Raw genomic sequence first — 25,173 nt, forward strand, 5'->3', positions numbered from 1 at the left:
AAGGGAAGAAACAATGTGAATATCTCTTCTACGCCTAAAATAGCTGGTTTTGTACAGGACTGGGTCCCTGGGAAAATGAGCAGAGTGCAGATCACAGACACTTACCCGCATGCCCACCTCTCCAGGCAGCCCTGGCTCGCCCGGTTCTCCTGGCTCCCCCTGCACATAAAAATCAACACATGGTCAAAGCTAGCAGGACACAGGTCCAGGCACACCAGAGCAGCCCAAAGCTTCCCAAGGACCGTTTTCTGAAGCTCAGAATTTGTCACAGAAAGAAAATAACCTCCAGGGGTGAGAGATCCAGGCCCCTCTGGGAAGCTCTTTCTATAAAAGAAGGAATTGATCTTCAGAGCATACAGTGTTACCTCTGCTCCCCATGGCTGCTACTGCTCAAGATCAACAAAATTAGAGCTGGACAGAGAAGAGAACTGGAGTCCCACTGATGGTCACTGTCATGAAGAAAGCTTGTGGCAACCTGGAGGAATTACCAGGGAGTCTGGGACTCACAAAGTCCCCTTCTCTCCTAGTTTCCAGGACTTCAAACATCCTGTCCTAAGGTGCTATCAGTGATGGACTTGTGTGTGCATATGACTCAATTTCTCCTCTGAGATGTAATCACACTTGGCTGAGAAATGGCAAAGAAACAGAGCGGTGAAGAACCTAGAACAAATCTGTTTGGGTTCTTGGTGGAAGCATGATGTATTTTTTCTTAGCAGCAGACTGACCTACTTTTTGAGATCCCCTTGCTTGGGTTCCTGGAGCATGTTCCAGCCCAGGGGTAGGCAGGGTGGAGGGTGGGGTGAGCCTGATCAAGAAGAGGAATGTGGGGCTGGGGATTTAGCTCAGTGGTTCTGCGGCCTGCCTCACAAGTGCAAGGACCCGAGTTCGATCCCCAGTACCAAAAAAAGAAGAGGAATGCGGCTGGCCACATGGGCTATGGGGCACTGCCTGGGTCTCACCAAGGATTCACTTGGGCAATCCCTTCCCTCACTGAAGTCAGTTCCCATCTGAGATTAACAAGACTGTGTAGTGCTACTTGTCAATTAGGTGAGGAAGCAGCTTCCCAGGACACACAGGGGATGCCTGGGTGCCATCAGTGGCTGCTGGCATTGGTGTGACCATCAGCTTGAGCTCCAGGGACCTGAGAACATCTAGTACAAATGAGCCCCAGCTCAGGCCTGGCACTGGCAATGTCCACTCTGGGACACAGGATCTGGCCAGGAGTTCCTGGCCTGGCGCTTCCATGTGAGCTGGAACAGGGTGGACAGAACTTACTCTCATGCCTTTGCTGCCATCTCTCCCAGGAAGACCAGGAAGGCCCAGGGACCCCTAGGAGGAGAGAAAAAGAGCAGCAATTGGTGAAGGATACAGGCAGTGCTAAAACAGCCTCTTGGGATGTGGCTACCGTGGAGAAAGTGTCAGGCAGATGAAGGAGGTTGTGGCCAAACCTTCCAATTCAAAGGGTGATCCGCAGCCTGCAGCTGGGACATCTCTTGGGAAAGGGTAAGAAATGCAGATTCCCAGGAACTTCACCAAACTAAACTGATTACATCACCATCCACACATTAACAAGATCTCAGGTTATCCCTGTGCACCTGACAAAACAGGTGAGGAGTGAGGAGATCTACTTAGGCACGGTCCCCAGCTGTGGGTCTGTCCCTCCTTGCACAGGGCTCAGTGTCACATGTGTAGAGTATCGGGCTGGGCTGCAGTGGACTCCCCAGACACACTGGCTGGGCGAGTCTTGGATGTGGTGGTGGCTGTGCCTTAGCAGCCTCTCTCCGCACCAGCTGCACCATCCAGTTGTAAAACTCAAAAGTGTCACCAGACATTGCCAAATGTCTTCTGGGAGGCATCACTCCTGGTTGAGAACCCCCGGGATAGAACAGGAATTCAATTTGGTTTTCAACTCGGGACAAACTTCTTTCTAGTAATTCACACCCAGATGCATGTGACAAGCACAAACACAGAGCTGCTGTGGATCAGGTTCAAGGGTGCCTGAACCTATATCCTCTTCTCTCTTGATCCTTTCCAATTTTATAATATATAGCAGCATCTGCACACCCATCAGAGCTCCCTAGTCCCCTAGCAATCTGCAGACCAAGTGTTGGGACCCCCACTCCACATGCAGACACAGTAGGGCACAGAGTAGGGTATTCTCAAGCCACCTGGAACCCTATGTGGCACAGAGGGACAGGCAATGCTTGGACGTGGAATCACAGCTTGCTCTCCTTTAGCCTTGGCAGCAGGGTATGGTGAAGAGACAAAGGTCTCTAGAACCAGCGAATTACAGCCTCAGATTTCCTCCCTGTCACTCAGTCCTGGAGACTTTGCCCAGGTTGGCGAAATGTCCTGAGTCTTAGACTCTGTGATCCACCTTCCAGAACTTCCCACTTGAACTCCCCATCAATGGCTTCAGTGGCTTTGACAAGAGAAACTCACAGCTGCAGGCCAATTCCTTCCCCACTAAGAACATCTCCAGCCTCTCCAAGCCTTGATTCCATCACCTGCAAGGCAGGGTTTTATACTATTTTCAGATGAGAAGCAAATGTGGAGATATTTCTCACACTAGAAAATATTAAAATGCCACTTGTTTGTGTCTTATTAAGAACTTTCAAAATAGTTCTATGGGGAAAGTCAGTAAGAACAGTGGGAAAAAGATTGGAGTTTCCTCTGAAGTTGGTAAGATCAGGTATAAGAAGACCTTCAGAGAGAATACACATACTTAAGAATCCATGGCGAAATATGTGGGGTGGTGCAGAAAGGAAGGAAAGAAAAGGAAATAAAAAGAAAGATGTATATGTTCACAGACCCTGGGGCAGATGTCTCAGCAGGTAACTCACCTCTCACCTCCTACTGTGCCCTGAATATCTGTGTCCTGCACTGTACGTATGTAGTAACCCAACACCCAATGTCTTAAGATCTGGGGCTTTTAGGAAGCAAGATCAGTGCCCTTATGAAGGAGGTTTGAGGGAACTTGTTTTCCACTTCTGCCATGTGAGGACACAGCAGCAAGGTTGCAGTCTAAAAAGCAGGAATCCAGGAGCAGGTATCAACTCTGCCCGATCTTCACCTTGGCCTTCCCAGTCTCAGAAGCCACAGCAATAAATTTCTGTTATTTGCAAATCACCCAATCTAAGGGATTCTGTTGCAGCATCAGTAATGGAGTAAGATGCTTCCCTTCTCATGTCTCAGCTCCATCCACATGAAGGGAGGAATGCAAGAAGTAAAGCACCTCTGGCCCCAGGGGGCTGGAAATGCTGTGCATACAGGGAAATTCCAAGCAAGCAGCTGGTCCTGTCATTTTGAATAGACTTTCTAAGCTTTCGTATTTCACCAAGAGAAAGGAAATTCATATTCAGGCTGTTAACAGGAGGGCAATAAATAAAGTGTATGAAACTCACTACGGAAGAAAACCAAGGCTCAGAGAAGTAGTGCCTTCCTAGTTTGGTGACAGTAGCTGTGACTCCAACTTGGGGCTGGATTCCAAGTCAGACTCTGACTTCTCTACCACGGCAGCCTCCCCTCCCACACACACAAGCTCACTATCTCCATGATCCCATCTGGAGCCCATGGGAGGGCAACGTGTGGCAGGAAATTATCCCCCACCCACCCACACGTACACACACACACACACACACACACACACACACACACACCCCAGTATCTGGAGCTTCGAGGTCACACTGTTACAGAGTTGGGCAAGACACAAGAGAACAGAAATTCCTTTTGCTCTCTCAGTTAACTAAGTACCAGGACCTATTTCTAAATGCTCATAAGGATGCCAGTACATTTCTAGAGATGCTATGTTCATCTCATTCTTCATCTCTTTGGTACAAGGAACATCAGGCATGTTAGAAGGAATTGGAATTTTCTGGTCAATGATTCTCCAACTGTGGTCTCTGGGCCAACAGTGTCAGCTTCCCTTGCGGCCTTGTTATAGAAACCACTTCTGGGCCCCACTGCAGATTCGCTGACTTGGACACCCTTGGAGGGTCCTGTAGGTGATCTGCATGCTGGCTCAAGTCTGAGAACCACTTTGCAGTACCAACAGATAAAAGCTGGGAAGCTGGTACATATTTTTCACGTGAAAAATGAAAATGATACAGTAAGTCCTCAACTTATTAATGACTTCTACTCTGGGAAAATGGTCATAAGCTGAATTCGTTTGTACATATAACAAAGTGACTCTTATACACCTTTGATACTAGTATACAATGTATATTGATTTGTGCTTCCTAGAAGTCCCCTCGACATCACCAGTACTTTTCTTCTTCCTTCAGGACATCCTGGGCTCTGACTGAGCACTGCACTTCTGTGCATTACTGCACAGTGCAGTAAGCACACAGCAGCACAACTGTGACAACGTCCAGAAGACACAAGGGCCACTTCTGCATCTATGAATGTTCATTTTACTTGCATCTATGAATGTTCATTATGTGAGGTCCATTCATATCTTTGAAAGTTTGCAACTTGAATGTTCATAAGTTGAGGAATAACTGTATCTGCCTCAAAAGTTAACAAAAGTTAATGCACTTTAAAGAGCATGCACACAAATCCTGGCAGTTAGCAAGTGCTTGTAAATACTAGGTACTCTTATCATTGTTAGATGCCCTATGAATCACTTTAGATGAACTGGGAAGGGAAAGGGCTTTTGCACCTACCCAGAGGGACTGTACTTTCTAAGAACACTCTGGGCTTCCTGAAGCCCTGGGAGTTGCAGAAATCCTCGTGGAGTGGGACATGTGGGCAAGGTATGAGACACTTTGCAGCTGCTGGGAGCCTCAGGGGATAAAAATTCATTAATGCTGAGAACACAGGTGATGTCACTTAGTGTAAAAAGCAAAGGAACACTGTTCTGATGCTATGGTTAATATACTTCGAATGTATGAGCGCTTTTTAGTCATATAAATCATTTATTTTCATTAGCTCATTTGCAGCAACCCTCTGAGGTAAGAGTACTAATGTATTTACCAGTTCATAGATGAGTAAACCCCGGTTACAGGGCTTAAGTAACGACTCCTCGCCACACAGCTGCTAAGTGCCTAAGTCAAGTACTGGATCCAGTAATTCTTTGTCTAGAGTTCATGCCTCTCACTTCTTTGGACCTCTTATTCAAGTCATCTGGCATGGATCCTTACCATAAATGTTCTCATCTCCTGTATGTAGTTCTTAGTCACTTGACTGGTCTATTTCACTTGGCAGGAAACTTGAGTGTCAGACAAAACTGGAGGAAAAAAAAGTGTAGTCTTCTCCAAGGTGTCTCTCAGCACCTCGGACAGGGCTACTTTATTAGTAGTTTACTCTCTGGAACTACATGGCGCATACAAAGCTAAACTAATTCCCTCCTAAATCCTTTACTTATTGTAAAAGATACAAGGCACTTAACCAAAGTTATCCAACCTCATAACCATGAATAATGCACATACTGTACAAGCTCAGGATAGGAAACAGGGAATGCTGATTAAAACAGACGTGAGCAAAGAAAAAGGACCCAGAGCTAGAGGCAAATAAATGGTCTTTGGACTATTACACACATAAACATGAACCTATAATTTACATTTTCTGGCTCAGAGGCTGTACAATGCAGAAGTTTCAGAAAATAAGTTGGTTCTTGTAAGGAATGTGGATTTTGACATTCAAAAATTCCCCAATACAAGCATTACTTTCAGAGGAACAGGGAATGGTAGTGGCCAATGCAGTGGTGGGATGGAGGATCTCTCTTTTGGTGTCTGTGTACCGTGTCAGATAGGCCAAGCCTGAGCTACCATCACTTGTCAGCTGTGTGAACCTGGACACAACCCAACCTCCTTCAAAAGGCTTAGGAAGCTAACACTCAGAAATTGAGTGGCTGGCACATATTAGCAACTCATACAAGGCCTGGCGTCATAGGTTTCTACTACAAGGCATCTTCTTTTCAGTCAAAGGCAGCAGACTATTGCAGATAAAATCACCAGCATTGGCCAATGGATTCACCATGGCTACCACTGCTAATACCCTTTACTTTCAGAGGGAATCATCAAATTAAAAGTGCATCTGTTATTCCTTGCTCTGCTATGTGTTTTGATTGTGCAGGAAACCACTTGTCTTGATATATTTAGGCTGCTATAACAAAATACTTTACACTGGGGAACTTGTATATAGAATAAATTTATTTCTCACAGTTTGGGAGGCTAAAAATCCAAGATCAAGGCATAGGAAGATACAGCACTATGAAAGGGCTGCTTCCTGGCTTTCTGAAACACTCCATCTTCATAACTTAGTCACCTCAGCACCCTGACCTCCACATTCAAACTAAGAGGAGCAGGGTCCAAAAGATGAACTTTCAAGGGACACAGACATTCAGACCACAATGCCACTGACATGAGCAAGCATCTCACAGGTAAATAAGCTCTTTCCTGGTCCTGCTCTGAAAGGGAAGCACTGGGAAGAAAATTTACACATAGTAAGGCTTCTCTTCTCTTCCTGCTCACCTCTGTGGCCTGATTCTACCTTCAAGTACCCTGCTTCTCTCCCAGTTTCACACAGGATTCGGTTATGATGGTCACTGAGGGAGGCACCCAGCTCAAATGAAAAGGCTCCACTCTTAAAGTGTGGGTGACACGAGGTGTGTCCACCCTATTGGAATCAGAACAGTGCCACGAGAGCAGAATGAGAAGAGGGGCTGAGTGGAAGCATTTCTGCCAGTCATTGGCTCCATCCGGTTAGTCTTACAGGGCTCATGGTGACTTTCTCCTAATGCTGTTGGGTCTCATCTCTTCCCCTTCCTCCCCTTTACTCCCAGGAGAATACATTACTGTCAACATGTGTGCCTGGCCCTCAATAGGTGCTTTTATTATTTTGAAGTTAAAGCAGACACCGGAACTGAGGCCTCTCCAGCACACTGTGCTGAAAACTTAACTACTTCATGATCCTGCAGCACAGAAGAGATGTCCTGCCAAGTTTCAGTCCTTTAGAGGACAAGGACTCCTGTCCTTGGGACAGGCTGAGAATAAACATGTTCATAAACCTCCTTTCCCAAGCCTGAAGGGCAAGCTACTTTGGCATACAGGAAGGAGCCTGGTTTCCCAACCTCCTTTCTGAATCTTATCCAGACAGCCTTGGGTTTTCTCTCCTTTCTCTTGTCATGAATACCTCATTAGTCTCAGTTTATAGTGAAGCCACTCCCAAAGGCTCTCCTCCCTAGGACTTCATATCACTCAGAGGGCTTCACAGGGTCCTGGCATCCTCTTCTGTTGTGTTACCGAAGCCCAAGAAGATGCTGCCTCAAGTAGGTGAAACAGCCAAGGATATCTGTCTCAGAGGCATGCCTTTCTCTTATTTGAAAATAAGCTACAAAACACCAACTTCCCTGTTCCTAAATATTGTTCAAGCTATTTACAGGACACAGGCATAGATCCCAGGACCAGATCTGAAATGACCTGAGAGCTTGGTGCAACCAAAAGTCACTGATGAGCATAAGCTGGGGAATGACAACAGGGCCTACTGCACCTTGATTAGAAGTGAGGGATGCTCTCCAGAGTTGCAGGCCAGGCCAGGGTTATTCACAAGTTCCTCCTGGACCGGCATATGGGATGGAGTCAGTCTAACAAGACTGCCAGTTACAATCAATTAACCCTCTACTTTTCTCTGCTCCATGTTCCTTAAATTTCTTTGCAGCTGGGCACAATTGAAGCATCTGGGAGGCTGAGGCAGGAAGATCACAACTTTAAGCCCAGCCTGGGCAACTTATCAACTTACAAAGATCCATCTAAGATAAAAAGGAAAAAGGACTAGCAATGTAACTTAGTGCAAAGTCCCGGGTTTTAACCTCCAAGACTGCAAACACACACACACACACACACACACACACACACACACACACACGCACGCACACATAATCCCTTCACTACCTACCAATCAAGGATACAAATCTGACTGTGCTCCTGTCTCCATGTTTGCTAGTGTTCAACAAAGCTCTTTCTCCTTGTAAAATCCTATACCACGACATTGGCTTTCATGCATGCAGGCAGGAAGCCTTTGCTCAGTATCGCTGCCAGGTTTTGGGTCCCAGTAAGAATTGAATGAAACCATGAAAGGTGATAAATCCATGTGGCTGTGACCCAAGACTTCACCTGCAGGTCAGTCAGAAAGCTGGATAAATGCAGCCACGTTGCTTGCACCTGCTGACACACTTTTTCCTGGAACACCACAGTGTGAGATCTGAGTGAGCAAGCTCTATGCAGTTGCGTCTACTTCCATGCACATTTCCTGAACCTGTTTAAGAGAGGACTTCTAGGTGGTCACTGTTAGTGTTCTTTCCCCTCACCCAAAGGCTAAGCCCCGAGCTGCTGATCCAAGTGTGGTTTTAGGAGCCCTTCTGCCATTCCTGGGAGTCTCAGGGGCCCTGGACACGAGCAACAGGAATGGTCTGGGGGCATTCGATGGGGGCACCGTGGAGAGGCAGTGTGAGGGTCTGGAGACCAAGCTCCCTAGCAGTCTTTAGCTGTGTGACTTCAGGCTGCTCACTCACCTTCTCTGAGCTTCACTGTCCTGGGCTGCAGGAGAATGTGGATTTGGATTTCCAGCTTCCCCTTATTGTACTACTAATCAGTGGCTGGGTTTCCGAGACACCTTGGTGTGGCCTTGCGCAGGTCAGCTGACCTCAGAGCTATGTTCTCCTCCTCTGGGAAGTGGGCACTTCCTGGAGTGTTGCCTCAGTGAGAGCAGCTGAAGTGTGGACTGAACTCAGCAATGTGCCCAGCGCACAGAGGGTCCAGAACACATCTCACTGCAGCTCATTCCAATACCAAGAGGATGAACACCAGCCAGAGGAAGAGTACGACAATCTCTGATCCACCAAGCTCGGTTCCCTCCACACTCGGCAACTGCTATGGTGATTAAAATATATGGTGGATATTTAAGTTTTTTAAATTAACCACACAAAAAATAATGCATTGCCACTAATGCACCTCAAAATACTTCCCTGCCCTCCAAACACACTTAGAGGAGGGAGGAGGGACTCAAAAAGGGCAGGGACTTACTTGATTCACACAGCAACTACACAGAAGGAGGGAGGCTCAAACCAGGCCAAGTGCAACTCAATATGTCAAGCAGGGATGGCAACACTGTCAGTCTATGCAGGAGGCCTGTGGCCAAACCTGTGCCCCGCACATCAGCCTGGGTTCTGGAATGCACTGCCGTAGGGGGGCTTTGGAGACCAAGTAGGCAACTTTGGTGTATGGAGACCAAACAACGGATGCTGCCCTTCCTGAGTTAATCCAGAACTAAGGAACCAGAGTTGAGATCACTGCCTGTGGGGAGAGCAAAGCCTGTTGTTCCCTGCCTGGCCATGAGCACAAGATGTGGGTTAGAGGGATAGCTGGTCTAGAAGGAAAACGAGGAGGGGACAGCAGGAGCACAATACTGCTGAGCACCCCAGTACCTGATACTGAGGAGGACCTAGATATTTTGCTAATGCCCAGTGTCCCATCTGTGCCCACAAAATCGAAGCACGCCAGCGACAATGAGAGCGGCTGCTGAACACTGTTGGAGGAGGATGCAAAGCCACAGGGGAAAACAGTGAAGGGCTCCGCAAAACAATTAAAACTAGAACCACCTTGCAATCCAGCCATTCCATTTCTGGGTATTACCATAAAAGAACTGAAGTCAGGATGCCAAGGTGATCCTCACCCCTTCACTGTAACATCAGTGATGATGGTCAAATTCAGGAAATCAGCTAAGTGTCACCCACTTAGAATGGAGAAAGAAAGTGTGGTATATGTAGAGTGAAACGCCTTACAAAGACGGAAATCTCACCATTTGCAACAAAATGGCTGAACATGGGCAACATTACACTAAGTAAGAGAAGCCCAATTCAGAAAGATGCAGATCACGTGATTCCATTACATGACGTGCACAGAAGGTCAAAATCCTAGAAACAGAGTGGAAAGGTGGTTTCTCACAGGTTGGTGGAGGGGAAGCAGGAAATCATGTATCAGCAGGAGTAAAAATTCAGCAAAGCAAGATAAATTCTAGAGAGGGGAGAGGAGCCTTGTTGTACTCAACAGTTGCATTGCTCATACCCTTTACTGGGTGGGGGATGTGCACAATGCTTTCATCACAATAAAAAAAAACTGGGAAAATAAACATTTAAAGAAGAAGGAGCTACTGCTTTTGAACATCTGGGTTTGGGGAGTTCTGCTTTTCAACCACACAGAAGTCGCAGCGGGTGGCTGTCCTCAGCCCCACTTTTAGTATCCAATTCAGCAAAGCAAGATAAATTCTAGAGAGGGGAGAGGAGCCTTGTTGTAGTCAACAATTGCATTGCTCATACCCTTTACTGGGTGGGGGATGTGTACAATGCTTTCATCACAATTAAAAAAACTGGGAAAATAAACATTTAAAGAAGAAGGAGCTACTGCTTTTGCACATCTGGGTTTGGGGAATTCTGCTTTTCAACCACACAGAAGTCGCAGCGGGTGGCTGTCCTCAGCCCCACTTTTAGTATCCGGGAGATGGAGGCTCAAAAACAGTGGCAGAGTGAGAGGAGGTGGCTGGTGGGGGGCACCAAGCAGCCTGGAGCACAGCTGTGCCATGGCGTGCTCTTCCTCCGCCCATGGGCATGCTGAAGCAGGGGTCACTCGGGCCTTGCCTGCGCTGCCACTGGAGGGGTGGGGCCCGCAGTGGGATCCGTGAAGACACAGAAAGTGGGAAGGAGGAAATGCTCTCCCCTCTCGGCTCTGCCACCCACAGACTGACTCAGTGATTGACAACGGAATAAGGGTCTGTCTCCAGTATTCATGTTGGATTACTATCTGTCTCTTCAGCTCTCTTCACTCGCTTCCTCCCTCCCTACTTCTCTTTTCATTCTTTGTATCTTATTCCTACACACACACACACACACACGCCTGCACAGGGCAGTGCTGCACCCCAGGACACCAGCCACTGTACTCTGATGAGAGCAGTGACATCTATGTGCACTAAGATGGGTGTCTACCTCTCCAGGAGGTGGGAGTTTTTCATTTTGTTTTGCTTTTTTACAGTAGCTTTAGTGAATGAGAAGCAGTACTTTTTAAAAAAATGTCTCTTTGCTTTACATTTCTCTTCAGAGGGTCACTTCTTGAGAAGGACTTCCCACATTTCCCGGGATCCAATGCCCTTGTGCCTGTAACACTGATGGAGAAAAAGCAACTTTCATACTCCCAGAGAACAGGTTAGTCCTCTGTCCACTCAGTTCTGCTCCCACAGTCATTTCCATCCTCCCTTGTGCCCTGCAGGAATCTGACTTCCCCAGATTCCTCCCAACAGACCGGCATCAGCCTGGCACCTACTGCCTGGGCCATCTCCACATGCTGGCCATGCAAACCCTCTCACTGGCTCCCGCTGAAACACATGTTCATTCGATTTCCTGCATGGTGCTCCACAGACCACTTCTCCAGATCTATGTCCCGCCTGGGCTGAGTGCTGGTAAGTGCTCTAACCTCTAACCATGGTGAGTGGGCCACGCTGAGCCCAGCCTTCTCTGCCACACCTGGTCCTGCTCTCGACCCTGTGCAATGCTGCCAAAGCCTCATTCCCTGGGTACAAGTGTCAACCTCTCCAGCACGTATTTCATGAACCCCTAAAACGGGTATCACGCGCCTCTCCTCTGCTAACCAATGCTTGCCGTCTCCACCTTTGCTTCCTGCTGAGCACCACACAAGCCTGGGCTACGGAGTGTGGGAGGATGCACCCTGGGACTAGACACGTGGCCCAGGAGACCTCGTCTATCCGCACACATATGCACCAGGTAGAGAAGTGCAGCACACACTTCTCACAGACTGATGCCCCCATCCTGTCCCTTGGAGGAGCATGGTAAAGGGCTGCGCTTACCTTCTCACCCTTCTCTCCTTGAACAAAAGATCCCCTGCCCTAGGTAAAGGAAAGCAGAAGACAAAGGGTTACTGCAGAGCATCTCCAGGGCGTGATGTCACCTGTGTCCCAAGTCACCACCACATGATTCTCACCAGCTCTGCCCAAAGCCCCCAAAGACATCACCATTATTTATCAAATGTAGATCCTCACAAGCATGATTTCATTTAATTTTCCAATATTTCCATGTTATAGTTACTGGCTCTTTGTTTTGCTAACATCTTTACTGGGTTATGATTTAGAAACCTTGTGATTTAAAGTGCCTAATTCATAACTGGAATATATTTATAGGGTTTCCTGACAATTGCCAAAAGCAACCATCACTTCAGAAAGAACCCCTACCCACTAGCAATCCCTCACCACTTCTCTGCTCCCAGCCCTATCTAACAATGATCTACTTTCTGTGCTACTGTAGACATTTTCTATAAGTGGAAGCCAGGGATAACTTCTTTCTGTAACTGGCTTCTTTCACTTAGCAAAGCCTTTGCAAGGTCTGTACAGGCTGGACCATGTAGCAAAGCTTCTTTCTGCTGCGGACTGATCTCATGGTGTATGGGTACAGCACTGCTCATTTATCTATGCTTGAGGTCATGGACATCGGTTTGCTTCTGCTTTAGGCTGTCAGAAATAGCACCGCTACAAACATTTGTGTACCAGGTTCATTGGGTGTTACCAGATGCATGCCTTTTGCGGGTATATGCCTAGGAGTAGAATTAAATTGCTGGGCCATACATAACTCCACATTCCAACTTTGTTCGACCTATAAGACTGTTTCACACTGCAGCTGAACCTCTCTACACCAACAATGTCTGGAGGGTCCTACTTCTCCATTTGGCCGGTGGTCCCATCCTTTCTGGAAGGCAAGGAGTTGAAGTCTCAGGCCGTCATCACTGAGTCAACTATTTCACCTATGCTATATATCACGTATTTGGGGTCTGCTGCAAAATGCTTACACATTTAGCCTTGTTATATATTCTTAAGGGTTTGACTGTTTTATCATTGTAAGATGCCCCTCTTTACCGTTTTTGCTTTATAGTCTATTTTATCTGACATTAATCACTCCAGAATTCTTGAGTGTTCTCTACTTTCAAAACATGTATTTTACAACCTTCTTAAACCAATCTGTATCTTTTTTTTTTCTAGTACTGCAGATGGAACCCAAAGCATTACACATGCTTGGCAAGGTCTCTACAACTGAGCTACATCCCCAACCCATTTCTAGCTCTGAATGTAAAAAGCTAGACAAGGCATTAGTTCCAATTTGGTCTCATATCCTGTCTGAAAAATCTCTGCTTTTTTGTTGCTTTAATACATTCATATGTAATATATTATATATATTATATATATGTGCATGTGTGTGTATACATACACACACGCACATATAAATTTTATTTTTATTTTCTGTTTCTTGTTTCCTTGTTTGCTCTTTTAAATCTCCTCTACTATCTTCTACTATTCTTTTTTGGATTTAGTACTTTCTGATGTAACATTTTAATTTTTTCAATGGTATTTTCACTACATAATTTGAGTTATTATCTTAGAAATTGCTCTAGTACTTATGTACATCTTAGCTTATCAAGATCTACTTGATTTATTTAAAAATATACTTTCAGTGTGATATACACACATATTCCTTCTTAGCTCTGTGCCCTCCTCCTACTTCGAAGCTGTTATGCCCCACGTGTTACATGAGTATTTGTGAGACACCCATCAGTACACTGTTATAAGTCTTACTTTGAACACTGCTTTCTGGCTTCAATTATGGCCGATGGCTAATCAGTTGTTAACTTACTGGGTTTCCTTGCTCAAGATCAATCATTTTTCCTTTCTGCTTTTAATTTTTATTTGCCTTTCAGCACTTTGATTAGGATTTGTCTAAGTGTGTGTCTAAGTGTGTATCTCCCATCCTGTTAAGAGTTTATTGAACATCGGGAATGTGAAGATTACCACTTTTCACCAAATTGGTGATATCTTCAGCCTTTATTTTTTTGCATGCTTCTCTACTCCTTCCATTCCTCTCCTCCAACTCCCGTGATGTTCAGGCTGGTGCACTTGACAGTCCCCAAATTTCTATGATGTTATTCATTTTTTCATTTTCTTACCTCTGTACTTCAGAGTACATGAGCTCTGCTGATCTTATATCAAAATGATGATTATTTCTTCTGCTAGTTCAAATCTACTGTAGAGCCCTCCAGAATTTTTAAAAATTTTAGCTATTTTAAACTGCAGGATTTGCATTTGTTCTTATGTTTTATCATTTTATTGATTATATGTGGTATGAAATATTGCCACACCTTTCTTTACTTCTTTAAGAACTGTTCCTTTCATCCTTTGAATGCAATTACATTGCATTTTGCAAACAAAGTGTTATCCTCTCCATTTTGCTAATGGGATAAATAGGAGAAAGGCCTCAGAGAGGTTGAGAGACTTGCCCAAGATCACACAGTCAATAGAAGTGATACCAGTGACAGTTACCGAGGTCCAAATGACAGCAGCTTTGTGTTACTGACGCTGCGTGGTGCTGTGCTGGTGACTGTCACAGTGATAAGCGCTATTCCAGCACTTCTGTCTCCATTCCCAGCTGTTTGCACATATTCATTCTCCCCACCCCCTTAACACCTCTAGACAGCTGATTTTATTATCCCCATTCTACAGATGGAGAAACTGTTGACAGAAAGGTCACCCACTCCGCAGGTGCCAGATAACCCTCAGGCATTAGGCTCCCGGGTGCCTCACTGAACGGTGACTTGTCCTAGCTTTTGTCCTGACCCACCACGAGGCAGGAGGGGGTGTCAGGAGACAATAGGGTGAATATAGGGAAGATCATTCTTGGCAGAGCAAAGAACATGTGGAATTTGCAAAGTGAGAGACAATGCCACAGAATTACCAATTTGGGAAATCACAATAGAAGCTGATTCTAGGAGGGGGCAGCAAGGCATAAGAGAGACACAGGGCCCTATCAGATATCCCTGCTCAGAAAAAAGAGATGGGCTTCAGCCCTTGGCGAAGAGCTGAGTCTCCCACACCAGCCACATAGCCCTGCCAGTTGAAGATGACTCACCACGTCCCCTTTCTCTCCCTTGGCTCCAGGAGCACCCATTGGCCCAGGGTTTCCCATGTCTCCCTGTGGGGTCGAAACCAGAGACAAACATCAGGTTATGTCCTCCAACAGAATTCCTGCACTTAAGGGCTGCCCACAGCCAACCTTGACCCTATTTCCTAAAAATAGCTGAAGTCATCCTTGCCAAGTGCTTAAGGATTAAGGAGACCATGTGTGCACCTCTGGATGAGGAGGGGCCAAATCACCATTGACATTACACGCATTTGTGCACAGATCTGTGTGTACCACTGGATCCATGGACTCGAAGACCCTTCTGCACCATCCTCTAACCCTTGTGTCAACCTCGGTACTTGGACATTAGCAGCAGCCCCCTAATGATAATGGAGCATGAATGAAATCAAAATTAGGAAAGGGATAGGAGAGGGTTGAGGGAGGAAGTGAGAGACAGAGGAGGGACAAGGGAGGGAGAAGGAGAGGAAAGTGTGGCTGAGAGAATTCTGCATGGAGAAAGGGGAGGAAGGAGGAAGGAGGAGCAGGAGAGGCAAAAGGCATAGCTGTCTTTAGAGATCTCCACCACTACACTCAGTTCCTCTTTCAAATCCCACACCGGGTGATGACCGTGCAGTAAGGCAGGGCTCTCCCACTCAGAGACAACGGATGACTGCTACCTCCAAAGGCTCAATTTCCTGAGATCAGGACAGTGATGGGAGAAGATGGTACCTGGGGGAATGAGGGAGCGAAGGAGGCTGCTCTTGAGCTGAGGATGAAGGTCCCAAAAGGGAGTGCTCAGCTCTGTATGATCAGTAACTTCACAAATTTTATGTACAAAAATTCAAGGCAATTTAAATAGCATTTAAATGTCGAGCCCTGGAAAGTTTGTGGAATACATCAATTTGCAAGGGCTGATGCAGAAGTAAGTGACTATGGAGGACCAAACTTGGAGCAAACAAACTCTAATCCTGAGCCCCAGCAATCTTGCCCTTCTCCTCCTTGCATTTTGTGGCTGAAAAACAGAGTCCTGAGCAGTCTCAGAAACTTATGGCCCTCACCCTTACTCTAGCATCTCAGCCAGCTCCCAGGAACATGCTGGCAGGAAAGCCATCTAACCCACCACTGTCTTAAAACAAAGCAAGGAGTACTCAAGCTGCAACAGACCCCTCTGTGTGCCAATACTGACCTTCAGACCAGGGAGTCCCATGGGGCCATCAAAGCCCTTTTCACCCTACAGGAAGAGAGACAACACACACAGAAAAACATTAAGTCTGTATTTCAACTGTCGCCTTCTCTTCCCCACGAGTTGGTGATACTCCTTCAGGCTCAAAAGCCAGCTTTGGGTGAGCTGACAGCTGAACAGGGAGTTGGAGCTTGCGGGTAGCCCGGAATCCGTTCTTGAAAGGCAACAGCTTCCACACACCCAAGGGGAGGATGAAGGATGAGAACAGCACGCAGGAGAAGAAAGACAAACGTCACACATCCTCACTGGTGCCTGGAAGTGAGAAAGTGCAGCACAGGCTGTGCAGGATGAGCGAGTGGTACTGGGGTGGAGGAAGAGGCACTGGTGGAAGGGTGCAGACTGGGGCTGGAGGAGGAAAGGGCGGGCATCTGAGGCGATGGTGTTAACCAGCCCCGCTCACTCTTTCCACACTGTGTGCATATACTGCAGCGTCAGCTGGTATCTCACAAACGTGCAGGAGTCTGACTTTGCAATGTCAAATATACATCAAGAGACCAAAACAAAATGCTTCCCATGGACTATATTTTGTAACCTGGATATGTCACTACTTCAATTAAAAAGAAGATTTTGTTGCCTGCTATTGGTTCACGTATCTACTAAGTACTAAAATACAAAACCCAACCCCACCTGTAAGCAATTTCTAAATGTCACCTGTGTTCAGTTTTGCAAATGGGCAGATCTTGTTACTGGATTTCGAAACAGGATGTAGAAGTTGTGGCCACACTGTAAACAAAAGGCAGGGTTCCTATAATTTTATATGTGTAAGTATTGGGGTACCAATGAGGAAATGTGGCATTACACCCACTTCCACATGTACACTCACCACTACCCTCAAGATGCTCTGGTTACAGCTACACATGTACTGCTGCTCTAGGAAAACATGTATTTAAAATCCATTAATAATTTTGTGCACATTTGACCTCCTGCAGTGTCCACCAGAATGCCTCAGACACGTACATGCTCACCACAATCTTGGGTCACAGAGATGAACACAGGGACCCAAAAGACATTGTCTTGATCTCCTCCAAAATGGAAATGTTTTGCAAATTGAACAGAAGATTTAAACCTCTGGAAAAAGTGTCTGCTGTGGCTGGGGCTCTGTCGGAGAACTCCTGGGCCCTGGACTGTGGGTTTTATAGAAATGCAAGGGGAAAGAGAAAAGCCACCTGCTTCACAAAGTAGTAGCAGAGCTACCCTCACCTGACCTTTTACAAGAAGAGGAGGGAGAAGGCTGCCTGCTGCCCACCTGTGGCTGGGATGCACCGAGGCTGCCCTGGTTCTAAGCTCCTGGGGTAAAGCGGCTTCAGAGCACTCTGCCCCACTAGGCAGAGAGCAGACTCTAGGGCTTTTGAGGATTGTTTCCTACCTGCCTTCAAGCCCCTGTGTCAGACTGAGGCATGCAGCATGTGCTTAATGTCTGTGGTCAGAAATAGGGAACGATGGGCTATTAGGCACTGCCATGCAGAGCACAGGGCTGATACCGCATGTGATGATTGATAAGCTTGAACAGTAGGACCTTGTTGCTCCCAGAGGAAGAAAGGATGTGTTGCTTTGCCTGTCCTTCCCATCTGTCCATCCATCCCATTTTTACACCCTGACCCAAATAGCCATCAATTCAGCCATTACTTAGTGGTCTTCTCTGCATCAGGCCATGCAGCAGTTGCTAAAAATACAGACATGGAAAGATTCTGTCTTTGCCATCTGGAATTAAGTAAGGTTTTATGGAAACAAAAACAAGGAGACATTTCAGTCCAGCGTGGCCATTATTATGGCAGATGGAAGCTCAGAGTCAGGAAACAGTAGGTGCTGAATAAATAGTTATTCAATGGATGGTGAATAGTGGAAAGCAGGAAAGAAGAGAGGGAGAGAGGAAAGAAAAGAGAAAAAGAAGTAGGGTAATCATGGAAATAATATTGTGCTTCACAAGACTGCTTGGCTATGTCCTTGAAGAGCAGGTATCAGTCAGGTGAAGGAGCTGAAGTGTAGAGAAAGACGATTTTTATAGAAAGTACTGCATAGGCAAACAGTAAGGCAAGAAAAGTCATGGCCCCTCAGAGGAACCAGAAGTCCTTGCTAGAGCTGGAGACCAAGCAGGAAGGAATGCAAGGAGCTTAGCAGGTAGGCAGAGGTGAAGCGGTGAGAGGTCCTTATGCACCATGGTCAGAGTGGAGACTGGGGCTCTGTGAACTAGAGTGGGAAGATGGATGGGAAAGGTAAAGGGAGGCCTGCTTGACCCAGGCCTTCCAGGGACCCCATGAGTGGCAAACAGGCCCCGCACATGGCACAGGCTTGGCTCTAGGCAGAGTTGGCTGCACCCTGCCTGTGTGCACAGTGACTGGTGATTCAAACCTCCCCATGCCCTTGCCCTTCTCACTTGAAGATTTAACAGAAAATATGGATTCAGGAGGATTTGAGTTTAGACAGCTGTTTCTGTGACATCAGTGGAGTTGGGAACCTACCCACAGGCTGAAGCTGAGCCGCACATGCCCAGGACTGGAGGAGGAGCTCGCTGCCAAGCACCAGTGTGCACACAGCCTGGCCTCTTCCTCTGCCCACTCCATCCCTACCCTGGAACTTCATGTTCAGCCTTAAAAATGCCCCAGCTTGGGACACAGCTAGGCTGGCTTTTGGCTTGGCCTGTGGCAAGCGAGGCCAGGATGGGACAACTTTGTCTGACTGAGAGCTCCTTGAGGGGGCTCTGCCTCTCCAAGGTCTAGCTCTCTGAGTAGAAGGGAAAGGAAAGACGAAAAGTGTGGAGAGTAGCAGAGTGGGGGAAAGAAGGAAGGGAGAAGTCTGTCTGCCAGAGCATCTTCCTAAAAGGGAAGTGTTACAACAAATGGAAGTGTGTCTGCTCCACTTACCATCACCCATCGTCTTACTCGTGGTCCATGTGCCCCGTGTCCTGGCAGAGTGTCTGCATCCCTCATGCACATGGGCACTGACCAAGAGGTGCAGAGAGACAGGTGTGGCTGCATGCTGGAGGTCAGGAGCTTGGGGACACTGGTCCAAGGGAACTTCGAAGATCCTTTCCCCACATGATTCTACCTTTTGTCATCCTCACGCATATCTTTATGCTACTTCTGCTCCAATAGTGGAGAACCATTATTCACATCAAGGACCACTGGTCCACAGGAAAAACAAACCAATGATAGCCTCAGGCACACGGTGGGACACTTAATCCAGTCTAACAGATGGCAGCAGTCTTGCTCAAAGAAATGCACACATTTTAAAATTAGAAACAAATACATAAAACATTACTGATTTTTAAATTTAGATTACAGAGTGTGGCTAATTAAGGCGACACTGAGAAGGGAAGGGGAAGGGTGGGTTCCTTTCTGGAGGGCATTTCTAAATCTTCCTTCATGGTCTTGTTCTGATTCTTATTCACAATCCAAGTCTAGTTTGATTTCATTGCACTTGAATGCAGATAATAACAAGTAAGAGCCAGAAAAACCTCAGGACTACATCATTATCTTTGGAGAAAATGTTAATCAATGCCATGCCTAAGCATTCCCCTTTACACTGTGCACAAAAATCAAGAAACAGGAGGACCAAAGAACAGGAACAATTCTCTGAACTGAAAGCCACTGTGAGCCCAGGGCATCCTGACCTGCAGACCAGGTGCATGATGGGAAGCTCCCACCTCAGACAGTACCTTTTCTCCAGGTGGGCAGGAGCAGTTGATGGTCTTCAAGAATCCAATCTGTTCACTGCCAGGTGTGGGTGGCTGCAGGGGTGGAGGTGGTGGTTCTATCACCACAGTCACTTGGCACTGGAAGGAAAGGCCAATAAGAATCTGATTGTTTATCCACTGACCGCTCCATGACGGTGGACAGGATCTCTGAAGCTTCTAAGAAACTGGGCAGGCATAGCAGACCCCAAGCCACGAGGACCTCTGAGCATCCTGGGTAAGTGTGCAGGTCATGTTTGAAAGGGGGCTCCTAACTCCCCGAGGCTTTGAGGAATATGGGCCTGGCCAGCACAGCCTCAGCCACTACACTAACCAGCTTTTTAACCCCTTGAGCCTCAGTGTTCACCTCTGTAGGATGCAGAAAAGGGTCACTTCTTCCTTCCATAAGGATCTAGTAAGACAATATGTGAAACAACCCATTTTGGGTCTTGCATCTGGGACACCCTTCTCTTCCCTCTCTCTTTGTATTCTCTCACTGTCTACCGTTCTTCCTCTCCTTTCTGTTTTTCTCTCTACACAACCAGGTCCATCTGACTCCATGCCCCCAGAACCCACTGTATACCTACATTCCATAAGTGCTTAGATGGGAACCATTATTATGTGCATCCTGTGTCCAGGGGCCTAGACCAGCCAAGCATTGCACACAGACTCCACCCCTCATCTCTGGGATGTGAGCTCCTTGCTAATGCTTCAGAGCTAGATTTTGGTGGAGGGTAGAAGTGGGGATGGGCTGAAATGGATAGGGGATGAGCCCCAGTTGGGTGGTGAACAGGTCCTACTTGTAGTGGCCAGCATGATCTGAACTCCCTGTCTTGCAGCCCAGCCAGGGCACTGTGGCCTCACCCTCTTCGAAGCACTGGTCTCTCCTTAGGGACATCCTCCACCCTCAGCCTCCTGTGTTCCTGAAAGCTGAATCTTATCACATGACCCACTGCCTTCAAGTCACCCTGGCTGAGGCCCAGACAACAGCAGCCCTCTGGGAGGACCTACCTGACTCAGCTCCCCCAACTGACTCCAGTGGAACCCAAGCATGGCCACCAGACAGCCCTTCAAGACATACTCTGATGGCCAATCCCCCCAAATGTTGACCGCTTGCTCCTAAGCCCCGGACACCCTTCCCCTGCCCTGCAGCCCACACAAATCCCCCCTCTTTGTATGGGAATCTACTCACCGGGCCAGAGGGGATGTCACAACAAGTCTCCAGTTCTGCATGTCTGGAGTCGCAGTAAATTACGATCCTCTGCAGGTCAAACTGGGAAGGAACATGGAGAGAGGGGATGAGCTTTGGGGACTTGGAAAAGGCCTCTGTGGTGTCAGGCTCCCTTGTTTCCTCCTTGGGGTCCCTCCCAGCTGCACTCTCCTGCAGGACTTTGTAGGGTGCCAATCCCTCTCTCTGTGTGCAGCGGAGGCGCAGGCGTTGGGCTGAAGCCTTGGTGTCCTTCCTGTCTGCCCTGGTCACAGGCAGAGACGTGCGCTCCTCCCCTCCATGGCACAATGACTTCAGGCGACACAGCCCCCCAGGGCCGCGATGGCACTCATCTTTGCACCCTGAGCATATTTCAACCTCCCTGAACATCACCACGCAGCAGCTTAAGGGAACCCACTACCACTCCTCAAACTACCACTGCTTCTTCAACTGAAAAGCTTACAACACAAAACCACCTCAAAATTTACACGGGTGAGGCATTAAATACACACACAAGTGTACACACTCAGTCTCTGGTGGGACACTGCAGCCCTGCAGGGTCTGGTTCTCTGACCCCCAGTTTCCTCTCCACTTTGGGCCTGTGTTTTACAACACCACACTTCTTGGCAACGCACAGAGAAATATGCAGCCCCCACATCTAGTCCTCTGCATGCGGGATAAGGAACCACACATGGAATTCTCCACACCACATGCAGGTGCCACTCTGAAGCTGTTTTTTTTTTTTATTAAAGATTGCAAACATACATGACAACAAGAAATGAAGATACTAAATAAAAATTTCAAATATACATATGACAGCAAAAAAGGATATGAAATATACAAAAATTTATGTGACAGACTAATAATCAAAATACATTATTAGTTTGATATGATCTTTGACATTATGTTCTTTCTCATTTTCTTATAATATTTTTGAAATAATGTGATTACAAATAAAATAAGTATTGGATATAATAAAATAGAAACAGAAAAATCTGATCTTAAAAATGTGAATTCTTTTAGTTGCTTCTGGATTTCAAATATAAGTATATTTTTTTGGGAAGTTTTGTTAGAAAATGTTAAGTGGCACGATCAACAAGCATATGCTAATTATTAATTAATGAAGCTATTTTTTTAAATACATTCTCAGATACCTTGATACTCTTCTCTTTGGGACACTCAAAGCCTTTCTCCGTGTGTACAGGGTAGATTTAGTGACTGGCTTCTGATGCATCAGTATATTAGTCAGCTTTCCCATCCCTAAGACACAATTCCCAACACCCACAGCTTGAAGGTGGAGACTTTCATTTGACCTGGTTATCAGTGGGTTCAGTCCATGGTCATCTGGCTCCAAGACCAGAAACAGCACAGTGGAAAGGTAGGGCGCAGAAAAGCTGCTCACCCAATAGCCAGGAAGAAGAGAGAAGGGAGGAGCCAAGCAGGAAGATACAACACCAAAGAAAACACCTCAGCGCTACACCGCTTCCAACAGGCCCCACCTCTGAACACAGAAGACTTTGGGGATATTTTCAATCTAACCATAACAATCAGCAGTGACAAAGGTAACGGTGTGGTTATAAAAAGCCTGGCTGCTACCTTACTTGATGTTCTTCCTTCTCCTCCTCCCTCCCTTTCCTCCTTTTCCCTCTCACCGCTTACCCTGGGGACAGCAGCTGCCCTATTTCAAATGGCCCCATGGACGGGAATGTATGCAGAGTAACTAGGGTGTCTTCCAAAAATCAGTTGGGAGGGCACAGAGGTGGTCATCTCAGTCACCGGCAGAAGGCTGGCATAGCGCCCAGAGCAAGCTGAGTGGATGCTTCAGGCCTACTGAAGTTGAGATGACTGAAGCCCTGGCCAAAAACTTGATGGCATCTCCATGGAAGACCTGTGTGAACCATCCAGCTAAGCCACCTCCTGATTCCTGAATCTATGGAACGATAAATGTCCATGGTTTCCATGCCCTTCTGCTGGGGGAGGGGAGGGACTGCTTGTTACACAGCGACAGTAACCAATACACCTCCAGCTACTGGACTCCTCAGGCTGCCTTCTCTGCCACACCTGCATACACAGCAGACTGTAAGGCGACTGACGCCCGTGTGTCTTGTACTGCACCCTCAGGCCTTGAGAGCAGACATGGGATCCAGGACACCACTGTCTTAAGCGGGTAGGTAAAGTTGGCAGCACCGCATCGAACTGGAGTTGGCCAACTCAGGCTGCTCATGCAGCTCCAGGTCACCTCCAGTCCACTCTTAGTTTCCGTCCCTCACTGACCCAGACCACTGGAGCACACTGAGCTCACCGTCCCATTTGTTCTGCTCTCCTATCCTCCCCTCTGGCCCTGGCCCACTTCCCACCTCATCACCCTTAGCCAAGCCCAGGGCCCTGTCCCTCCAACACTGCCCTGTGCCTCCTCGCAGGAGCACCTGCGGGGATACATCACTGTGTGGTTCTTCCTGCACTCTTTAAAAATCTGTTTCCGCTGCAGGAACATCAGCTCTGCACGGACAAAGCCCCTGACACATGGGGGATGCTGCGTAGGCCCAGAATTAGTGGCAGAGTGGATTTCAGCCCCACAGACTTGAGTTGAATCACTAGATGAGGGACACACTGGACTTAGTTTTCAGCACACTGAGAGTATTCAGTCACCCCCACAACCTCTGCTTCCTCCCTGAATAATGTGCCCCTTGAAACAGCCCCTCACCCAACTGATGCTGTTCCAAAGAAACCATCACAATTCTATGCATCTGTCTTTTATTTCCTGTAGAACTACTAGAAACAGGAGAAAATGGCAGGATACACAATCTTGGTTTCGAGCAAGTCTGGTCATCCAGAAAACCCCTGGTGTCTCCCTTAGCAAACACCCATTCACAGGCTGGCCTGTCTGGCAAGGCAGAAAGAACAGAGCTGAAAAAGCAGGGGGCAAAGAGTCAGAATGAGTCAGGACACAGTCTGCCTGGGGCCCAGAGGGACCCCTTTTCTGTTGCCTGAAGTCCCACTCTCCCCCTGTACCCCAATCCTTTCTCTGCCTCCTGAAGCCCAGGGACCTCACTCCTGTCTGAAAGCCCTGAAGAGTCACATACTCAGAAGCTCCAGGCTGTATCCCTGCCTGAGAGGGCCCCCCAGGTCCAGCTCCTCTCCAGGTGCCTCCTGCTGGATGCTCAGTGGCCCTTGCCAGCTGCCACGTGGAAATCAGTGGAGGACATTAGAGAGCCTGGAGCTTGGAGTCCAGGCTTCAGCTCAGATCTGCTCCTAGTCAGCAGATCCCCTGAACATCATTTTACTCTTATGTGAGATGGACCCAAAGGACTGTGGTGGGTACCAAGGAAAACAGGGCCCGTAAGACACAGCGCCCAACCCTCATGGAGTCCAGGAAGACAGCAGCCCCAAACTGCATGGCTACAAGTACCCTGACCAATGCTACTAGGGGAGTCAGAATGGAGTAAGTGGTGCATTGACTCTCTCCCATGGATTCCCCTGAAGGTTCTTCTAACATAGGAACCCAGTGTGGAGTGGGAAATGGGTGTAGTACTCCCATAGATGAGTACCACAGGCTCTGGGAGGCCTTAGTGTCTGGTTCCAAGCAGTCCTCATCACTGCCGACAGGCAAGGAGAGAAATGATCAGCCTAAAGCAGTCCCCAGACTCTACACTGTTATAACAGTGAGTTCCACTACTGGCCTAGCATTAAGCACAAACCCAAGAGTCATGGCAGGACACAGACTGAGCACTTTCAATCCCAAACAAAGCACTCAGTGAGACAGAGTAAGAACCACCTGCCAATTTTGCAACTCTGAGCAAATTATTTTATTTCTATGTCTAAATTTCCTTTCTAAATGGTAATAAATGACCTCACAGGGCTGCAGTATGGATGAAACTAAAGGACACGTGCAAGCTGCATAGGATGTAGCTGTCAGGAGTGCCTGGGCCTTTGCTGTGATCACACAAGTGCTCACTACACTGAGCCCCGACTAGTCTGCATGGGCCACACAAGACTAAGGTGTAGGACAAACAAGAATCACTCAGCACCCTGTCCTTATCCAGTGCTTCCTAGTTCTCTACCCAAAAATGCAATCATGGCTTTAGGGTTTGCTGGCATAGCCAGAATGA

At 47.3% G+C, this 25,173-nt stretch overlaps 1 protein-coding gene across 1 annotated transcript in view; it reads right to left on the reverse strand.

Moving 5' to 3' along the window:
• The window catches only part of Col22a1 (collagen type XXII alpha 1 chain), a 255,687-nt gene that overhangs the window by 168,918 nt on the left and 61,596 nt on the right, over positions 1-25,173 (reverse strand). The window contains exons 10-16 of the mRNA XM_033759289.1: positions 21,050-21,130; positions 19,843-19,959; positions 16,131-16,175; positions 14,954-15,016; positions 11,854-11,892; positions 1,276-1,329; positions 106-159 (exon numbers count right to left, since the gene is read on the reverse strand). Coding sequence (XP_033615180.1) covers positions 106-159; positions 1,276-1,329; positions 11,854-11,892; positions 14,954-15,016; positions 16,131-16,175; positions 19,843-19,959; positions 21,050-21,130 — 453 coding nt within the window. The remainder of the gene's footprint in view (positions 1-105; positions 160-1,275; positions 1,330-11,853; positions 11,893-14,953; positions 15,017-16,130; positions 16,176-19,842; positions 19,960-21,049; positions 21,131-25,173) is intronic.

The sequence above is a fragment of the Fukomys damarensis genome, unplaced genomic scaffold (assembly GCF_012274545.1).
Source record: "Fukomys damarensis isolate Sample0158 unplaced genomic scaffold, DMR_v1.0_HiC HiC_scaffold_5, whole genome shotgun sequence".
In the NCBI taxonomy this organism is placed as follows: Eukaryota; Metazoa; Chordata; class Mammalia; order Rodentia; family Bathyergidae; genus Fukomys; species Fukomys damarensis.